Raw genomic sequence first — 9,310 nt, forward strand, 5'->3', positions numbered from 1 at the left:
GAGAGAGAGGAGGTTAGAGAGGGGAGGAGGAGGTTAGAGAGAGAGGAGGAGGTTAGAGAGAGAGGAGGAGGTTAGAGAGGGGAGGAGGAGGTTAGAGAGAGAGGAGGAGGTTAGAGAGGGGAGGAGCAGGTTAGAGAGGGGAGGAGGAGGTTAGAGAGGGGAGGAGGAGGTTAGAGAGAGAGGAGGAGGTTAGAGAGAGAGGAGGAGGTTAGAGAGGGAGGAGGTTAGATCAGAAAAGCCTCTCGCCAACGCCGTCTCTTAGGAAACCAACTGCAAAATGACCACGATGTTCATGTTCTGGGAGGACAGATGATTCAAAGAGGAGCGAGAGACGCCATTTAGACCTGAGTAGAGAGACCGCCTCTCAACGGGGGAGGAGGTTAGAGAGGGAGGAGGACGTTAGAGAGGGAGGACAGATGGTTCAAAGAGGAGCGAGAGACGCCATTTAGACCTGAGTAGAGAGACCGCCTCTCAACGGGGGAGGAGGTTAGAGAGGGAGAAGGACGTTAGAGAGGGAGGAGGAGGTTAGAGAGGGAGGACAGATGGTTCAAAGAGGAGCGAGAGACGCCATTTAGACCTGAGTAGAGAGACTGCCTCTCAACGGGGGAGGAGGTTAGAGAGGGAGGAGGAGGTTAGAGAGGGAGGACAGATGGTTCAAAGAGGAGCGAGAGACGCTATTTAGACCTGAGTAGAGAGACCGCCTCTCAACGGGGGAGGAGGTTAGAGAGGGAGGAGGAGGTTAGAGAGGGAGGACAGATGGTTCAAAGAGGAGCGAGAGACGCTATTTAGACCTGAGTAGAGAGACTGCCTCTCAACAGGGGGAGGAGGTTAGAGAGGGAGGAGGAGGTTAGAGAGGGAGGACAGATGGTTCAAAGAGGAGCGAGAGACGCCATTTAGACCTGAGTAGAGAGACTGCCTCTCAACGGGGGAGGAGGTTAGAGAGGGAGGAGGACGTTAGAGAGGGAGGAGGAGGTTAGAGAGGGAGGAGGAGGTTAGAGAGGGAGGACAGATGGTTCAAAGAGAAGCGAGAGACGCCATTTAGACCTGAGTAGAGAGACTGCCTCTCAACGGGGGAGGAGGTTAGAGAGGGAGGAGGAGGTTAGAGAGGGAGGAGGTCTGGGAACCACTTTCATCGCTGTCCTTTCATCTATTCCCGGGAGACTGAACAAACGCTCACATCTCACGACGACAACGGTCGTTCAGACCTCAGGTGACCCCGACGACCACGACCGTCGTCACGGCAGCCAGGAGCATCACCGTGACAATGACCCCACTGAGGTCGACTAGACAGAACGTGCCCCAACGCCACTCATCACATGTCAAGACCCCTTGGCGTCGCCTCTTCACCCCTTTAGCGTCTTTTTGACGTGTAAGCCTCAGCGGTCACGTTTGCAAGAATAAATATGCAACGTCCTGTTAGCCTTTCAAAATAAAACTGCTGGTCAACATTGTGAAACTTCGTAATTAGGTTAAGTCCTGATTTGGCTTCTGTGACTCAAATAAAAACATTTGATTTTGACTTTTTGCTTCACGTGGAAAACAAAAAACAGTTTTTTCCTTAGCTTTAGTGCCTAAATGCTAAAGGGTGTTGACACAGCGCCCAATACGTCCCGACGCCAAAAAATATAGCACCAACAAAACAGTGGAGCGCAACAGAAAACCACGCAGGACCAACTTTGAAGAATCCTAAAACTCTAACATGAACCTGTCGACAGTCTGCTGCTGCTGGCGTTACGGCTCGTTAGCTTAGCTCAGTCGCTAACAGGACGCTAAGTGCATTAAGGCGGGATCAGCACGACGTCCTCCTGCCTCGTGACCAGTTCTGACAGAGGAGCTTCTGTAGAGGTTGACAAAGACAGCTAATAAGCTACGCTAGCTTCCTCCGTGTTGGACTTTACGACCAATCAGAGGTCAGCAAACTCTTGACTGACACAAACTTTATTTACATCAACAAGCAAATCCTCAACTTTCGGTGGTTGCATCAGATCAACTGCAGTGAAATGTCCCGCCTTCAAACATTAACACACCTGGTTGTCATTTTGGGAGTGATGGCAGCAGTGTCCAATCCTGTGGCTTGGAATGTGCGTGGTGGGCGTGGCTTCGCTTTTACATGACTCAGTCTTTTTAAATAGCCTAAACTTTATTCCCCATTTAAACTCCTGACTTTATTCTTCTTAATTTTAAGAAGCCCAATTTTGGAAAATGTAAAAAAAAAAATAATAATCAGATTAATCAGCATTTTAATACAAAAATTTAACAGGGCAGAATAAAAAGAAATTCTGAGGGTCTGATGAATAAAAGAAGAAAGATGGTGTTTTACATTTTGTCTTCATTAGTTTTTGCTTTAAATAAAAAATCAATTTCCAGACAGAAGTCAGAAGAACAGACCCAGAGAATAAAGTGTGACTCACTGTTTGCTGCTTCTGGTGGAAAATCTTTCTCTGGGGTCAGAATTCCGTTACAGAGCCGCGTCTCTCCGTCCGTCACCTCCCAGTATTCCCAGTGCCAGCCCGGTACCGGCAGCGGGTCGTCCTCCTCCTCCGGTCCGGTCCGGTGCCTCGGGGTCTTTCAGGTTAAAGGTGTTTGTCTTTTTTTATTTTAAAGAAAGGAATTAAATTAAAGCCTGCGGCTCGGAGGATTAACTGATCTCTGATCGATGAAATGTTGTTTTTCATTCACAGTTTAAACCCGCTGACATTGTTGATCTGCTCTCGCGCTCCGTCCTGTTGATTCACCGTGTCTTCATCACGCGCCGCCTCTCTGGGAAATTAAATCATTTAAAACATCCCTGCTCTGCTCTTCTTCTTCTCCGGGGGATTCATCAGTCCGCGTTTGAAGCTCCGGTCCCGGTAACTCGGTGTCTGTCGGTTGATGCTCGCGGACTTTCAGATGACCTGAAGCTCGCGAGCCCGCGGTCCGTCCTTGGATCCTGACGCTCGCTCCCGCGGCCGCGCGGTCACAGACGGAGAAGACGACGTGCGGCCGCTGGAGCGCGGGCACGAGCTTCTCTCTGTGATGTTAGTGAATTAATGAAACCACACGTGCTCGTCCCCGCGAGCTCACAAAAAACGCCTTCACATTCTGAACAGTCACCTTAATAACCTCTGCCCACCTGTTCCTCACGTGACCCGCTTCAGCTAGTCCTTTATTTAAGGACTGAAGCTCCCTCTAACATAATAATAATAATAATAACCATAAATATCGTTTATTTATTCAGCACTTTTCAAAAAACAGTGCTTACACAAGTGCAAAGAAAATAAAAAACATTAAAACGAACGAAATTAAGAAATTAAAATACAGTTAAAAGAAAAGACAAATCAATCATCCTTCTGCTCACCTACAAAGCTCTTAATGGTCCTAGAGTCTCCAACAGTAGACTGGGAGCCAGAGCGTTCAGCTACCGAGCTCCTCTCCCGTAGAACCAGGTTCCAGTTTGGGTTCAGGAGACCAGCTCCACATTTAAGAGTATAGACTAAAAGTCCTGAACACAGCCGGTATAACAGAAGTGGGCGTAGCCGCTGTGACGTCACCCGTTGGTTTGTGGCCTTTTTGTTTTTGGCCCGTCGCCATCTTGTTTTTTGAACCAGACGTGACCATATTTGGAGGAGAGGGTGGAGCTAGCTAGCTTGGTTAGCAAGGTGCATCTGTAGTTCACGTTAGCTGTGATATTAGCTGGGAGGCTAATTTTTGTTAGCTACAAACATTCTTAAAACTAAACGTTCTTACTGAAAAATGAGCGGCCGACTCCTGATGAGCTTTTTCAGCGGCGGTGGTTAAATGAACACAGAGCAGCGGATACGAGTCGCCTCTATCCTGATTGACTTGTCGCCATGGTAGCGACCTGTCAATCAGCTTGTAGCCCCGCCCTAAAGCCTCCCCTGCTTCCTGGTCTCTGTTCCTCTAAACGGGACCATAATTTACTAAATGAACATCATGCTGTGTTGAAGAAGACTTGAAACTAGCGACTGAGACCATAAACTCATCAGGAAAGTGTTTACTGAGGGAATAAATCAGCTGAGATGTTGCCCTCTGCTGGCTGTTAGAGAGAACGCAGGTTTAAGTTTTTCAGACCTGTAGCTTCCTGCTTGGTCCTGAACATCCCTTAATCTGTGCAGACACTGCACGACTTTAGAAATCTTGTTGTTTCATTCCAACTCACACTGTACGAGTAAATCGACTGTGATGTGAAGCCAAAGCTCACGATGCAGGCGCTCACACTGTGCCAATAAAGATTTCTTTAAAGGCTCTGAAGGACGCTAGAAGTTTGTTTGTTAGCAACAATGCTAACAGGGCAGAAACGTGCTGCCTTGCCCTGTGTGCGAAAACGTTTAAAAAAAGTGTGTATCGACCAGGGGGCTGGGAAGATGTGCAGAGTGAAATGGTAAGCTAGCTACGTTTTACTGTACAGATTGTTAACTTGATAGCGAGTGTTGTGTTGTCATGGCACTTTCAGACGCCGTTCACCACTTTACACAGTCTTGTGCTTTCTCGTCCCTCTCCTCTCTCCTCCTGTCACTTCCTGCAGGTGTTTCTGGCTCTGGATCTGTGGAGTCTGGATCTGTGGTTGCGGGTCACCTGCTGCTACTATCATCATCATATTTTACCACTCATATCATTTTACATCTCTGTGTGTTCTCTCACCCCCCGTCACCCACATCTCCCCCCAACCGGTCGAGGCAGATGGCCGCCCACCCTTGGTCCTGGATCTGCTCGAGGTTTCTGCCTCCTATAAAGGAAGGTTTTCCTTGCCTCTGTCACCAAGTGCTACAGTCTGGACCTGCTCTATATGAAAAGGGCCATGAGATGACTTTTGTTGTGCATTGCCGTCAATAAAATAAGATACTGTTCATCGTTTTTCTGTGTTTGTGTTTGTGTTTATACACACGCACACACACGGATATACTTAGCTGTATCTTCCATAAATAACTTCTTTCTTTAGTGCTGCTTATTTTTTAAATCTATTTTAATTTAGATATTTGAATATTTGTTTGCCCTGTGTGTGCAGCATGTGAGGTTCAAAGCAGCAATATAAATAAATGCATGTTGATTGTCACATTTTGCCAGGTGTAGACCGTAGACTGTAGGTGTAGGCGTGGGAACAAAGGGACTGGCCCCAACACGCAGAGCAGGATCGGTTCTCACTGTTTTATTAACACACATTAAGAGCGCAGGGCAGACAGGAAACAATCCACAGACAGGTGCAGGCAAACATCCCAAAATACACCCAGACATGGCAGGTGTACCTCGGGGAACACAAGAAGACGATGGGAAGACACTGCTTCAAATGCACAGGAGGGAGGTGATTAACGAGACACAGGTGAAACCAATCAGGGAGGAGCAAACAATCACAAGCGGGAGGGCACACAAAATAAAACAGGAAATATAAAACTCAGAAGCGGGACATTGATTACCAAATTAAAAGTCTGTGCTTTTATTGAGAAGATAGAAACATGTGAATTGTTTTCAGGATGTCGGTGGAAAAAGATTGAAAGCATCAACGCGCTGAAGACGATGCGTCACGTGTGCACAAACGTAATGTAGCTCCATGCTGGTTTATTGTGTGCGTTGTTCAGGACATGTGACCTACGTGTGTTTGTCTGTGTGTCAGGTAAAGGTAAAGGGTCAGACCTGGGTTTGTTTTAGAGTCTGGGTCCTTGCTGTGTGATGCCCGGGTTCAAATCCAACCAATGGCCCTTTGCTGCGTGCCCGACTCGTCACATATGGACGCTTGAGTCGCCCTGGGTAATCTTTGGCGTTGTTTGGGACAAACTTAGCAAGAATTCATATTCAGCGTCCGGTTAGACTTTCACGTTGTCGCAGTTTGGTTAGGTTTCGGAAAAGATTGTGATTTGGGTTAGAACAGTAACTTACGCCAACAAAATAAAAACATTCAGTGTTGACTTTTTGTTTCACACAGGAGGAGACAAACACCGGCCTCCTGGGTAAAAGTCCGGTTTCTGGCCCACTGGTCCACCCCAACCACGTCCATAGGTGACGCCTTGGGAGTGGGAACAGGTCGGCGTGACGCCTCTTCTCTCTCTCTCCCACATTTCCTGTATCTCTAAAAGTTGGTTAGAGAGGGTGAAACTGAATGAAGGTAAGTTATCAGAATCAGATGTATTTGCCAGGTATGTGTGCACATACGAGGAATCTGACTCTGGATTGTACATTGCTCACGATTAATAAAATCAAGCACAGGCTACAGTGTAGAAAACACAAATATACTATGAACGGAAACAAAAACAATGTAGGCAGATTGACAAATAGTGCAGTGAGCAGAGAGCAAAGTAAGTAAATTATTATCATCGTTATTATGTACATGTCGGAGGTGGATGTGATATTCAGGTACACATGAACACAGTGTGATGAGTGTGAAGGACGCAGTATGAGCAGCTCTGAAACAGAGAATGGTGAATAAATAATAAGTGTTAGTCGGTAAACAGCTGGCTGATTAGAGGCAGAGTCAGCTGTTCATCAGAGTGATGGCTTGTGGGAAGAATCTGTTCCTGAGTCTGTTGGTTTTGGCGTACAGTGCTCTGTGGCGCCTACCAGAGGGGAGGAGCTGGAACAGGTTGTGTCCGGGGTGAGATGGATCTGCACTGATGTTTCCCGCACGTTTCCTGACTTTCCTGTTGAACGCCGAGCTGAAGTCCACGAACAGGATCCCTGCATGTGTCCCTGGAGAGTCGAGGTGTTGCAGGATGTGCATCATCCACTGACCTGTTAGCCCTGTAGGCAAACTGCAGGGGGTCCAGCAGGGGGCCTGTAAAGTCCTTCAGGTGGGCCAACACCAGTCTTTCAGAGGACTTCATGACTACAGATGTCAGGGCGACGGGCCTGTAGTCATTCAGTCCAGAGCTCCAGTGATCTGTTGAAGATCTGAGTGAAGATGGGGGCCAGCTGGTCTGCACAGATGGAGACACACCGTCTGGACCAGGAACCTTCCTGATCTCCTGCCGCACGTCCTCTTCACAGACCTCGAGTGCAGGTGAGGTTATGTTATTTATTGTGTCGACCACATGGATTTATATGAAAAGACATTTCTCAGACGTTAACTTCTAACAAAACACTGCAAATAAAATCATTTATCCAAAAGAATAGATCACAAATTCTTGGCACGGAGAATGAACATGCTGGTTTTTCTCAGTCGCTCTGGTGCATTTCTGGAATCATCCTTAAGATCTGCATAAACAGTTTGTTCAAACAGCAGCACACAGCGGATCACCTGCAGAGCCCGGGACAGAATCCTTCATCTGTCTCTCAGCAACAAGTCCGTCTTTCAAACCAGACGGTCAACATGTTCAGACATGTTGTCTTATTATTATGGACTTTAAGGATTTTCAGGCTGAGGTCTGGATCCACTGCACTTTTTCTGTTCAACAGCTTTAACACAAAAGAAAGTCTAGACACGTTTAGAAAAACTGCTCGACAGATTCTGTTCAGCTGTTTTGCTCGTAGTGCCTTGATGTTTTGGGGGTCGGACTATCAGCCAGAACAACACTGCGATCAACGTGACATGTTGAGAATGTCGGAAACAGCAGATTGTTGAATGAGAAAGGTCTTTCATGACGAGGTGAGGATGTGGCGGCTGAACACTGAGACGGAGGCAAACTGGTAAAGCAGGTTCACTGTGGCGAGCTGTCTTTGTTCGTGTGTTGTGAATGTAAAAACATGAAGTGGACTTCCTGTTCACGGAGACGGTAAAACCAGAACGTCCTGCTGAGATCCAAATGAGAATGTGTGAGTGAAGAGCAGCAGAAGAAGAAACGCTTCTTCTTCTTCTCCTCTCTGTTTAAAATCACATTCATCTCCCCATCCACTGCCAGCGTGCACGGTTGCCCTGGCAACGGGGATGCAGCTCCAAATCCTTACAGCGGTTGCCATGGAAACAAGCCTCTCCATCCCGCCCCCCCTCTGCTCACCAGATATAACTTATGATTAACACACAGTGATGTCATAGCTGGGGTCCGTTCTCACACGCGGTCCACACGGGGAGGGGGGTCGCGATCACAAGACCAGGATGTGACGTCATCACCTGCGGAGGAAGATCATGTGATCGAAAGCTCCAGAACAGCCATAGAGGTTTTTCTCAGTCGCTTTGGTACATTTGGCGCGTTCGGCCTCGACGGCGTCGTCTCGTCACTCGTGCACGTCAGAAAACACATTTCTCATAGTTTTGAACAAATTGCAAATGATTCTGTACTTTTGTTTCCTACATTAACATCAACTGCTCACGTCTCGCTGATCCCAACGGAATATACCGGATCTCCGTTCAATAGTCTGACCCCCCCAAAGCATCTCGGCACAAGTTCATTGCAGAGGTCACTACATGCAGGACGGCTTAAATAAAGTCACACTTTATTGTCACACATTCAAGTGTAGAGGATACTTTATATATATATATAGAGAGAGAGACGGCACATTGTCTTTTGTTTTGTAAATGTCTCCTGGCTGTAACGGATGAAGGTGTGGGTTGTGATGTGGAGGAACATCAGCCTGACGAGTGTTTTTATGTCATTTCCTCAGTTGTGCTCTGCCGTGCAGGGTGTAACTTTGTTCTGTTGAAATAGATCCGTCAGGCTGAAAAAGTGCAGCCTTTTCAATCTTTGTCATCTAAACGTTGGCCATAGTTTACATCAGAGAACACTTCGTGATATTGATGACGCCACTGACACAAGGACTTGATGCTCTGACATGTTCACCGACACAAAGATTTGCTTTTGAGAGATTTTGAGCAAGTTGCTGTTTTGCAAATGTTGGGGAGGATTCCAGAAATGTTTTTCCCTTTTAGTGTTTGTTTATTAGCACCTCCTCCCCGTAAGCTCGTCTCCCGGTGGAAGCCGCTGGATGACATCACCGTCTCGCCCTTGGTGTCTGAGCTCAGCTGTGAACAGGAAGTAGGACAACGCGTGACCTCGCTGTTTTAATTCTCGGGTGTTCAGGATCATGAGGAGGGTTTCCTTCAGCTTCCAGGCCAGTGAGTCCACACGCACACACACACACACACACAGACACACACACACACACACATGCACACACACACGCACACACACGCACACACACATGCACACACACGCACACACATGCACACACACGCACACATGCACACACACATGCACACACACGCACACACATGCACACACACGCACACATGCACACACATGCACACACACGCACACACACACACGCACACACACACGCACGCACACATGCACACACATGCACACACATGCACACACACACGCACACACGCACATGCACACACGCGCACACATGCACACACGCACACATGCACACACACACACACACG

At 47.6% G+C, this 9,310-nt stretch overlaps 1 protein-coding gene across 3 annotated transcripts in view; it reads right to left on the bottom strand.

The window, feature by feature from the left end:
• Positions 1–3,385, bottom strand: part of grin1b (glutamate receptor, ionotropic, N-methyl D-aspartate 1b) — an 85,902-nt gene extending 82,517 nt beyond the window's left edge. For 2 of the 3 annotated variants that reach the window (XM_046034779.1, XM_046034777.1), the window contains exon 1: positions 2,412–2,858. In XM_046034779.1, the coding sequence (XP_045890735.1) occupies position 2,412 (1 nt within the window). In that variant the 5' untranslated portion in view covers positions 2,413–2,858. Of the gene's footprint in view, positions 1–2,411; positions 2,859–3,337 lie in introns of those variants that run through there. The other variant, XM_046034778.1, reaches the window with a different exon arrangement.
• Positions 3,386–9,310: the final 5,925 nt, after the last annotated feature.

This window comes from Micropterus dolomieu, linkage group LG21 (genome assembly GCF_021292245.1).
Source record: "Micropterus dolomieu isolate WLL.071019.BEF.003 ecotype Adirondacks linkage group LG21, ASM2129224v1, whole genome shotgun sequence".
NCBI lineage: Eukaryota > Metazoa > Chordata > Actinopteri > Centrarchiformes > Centrarchidae > Micropterus > Micropterus dolomieu.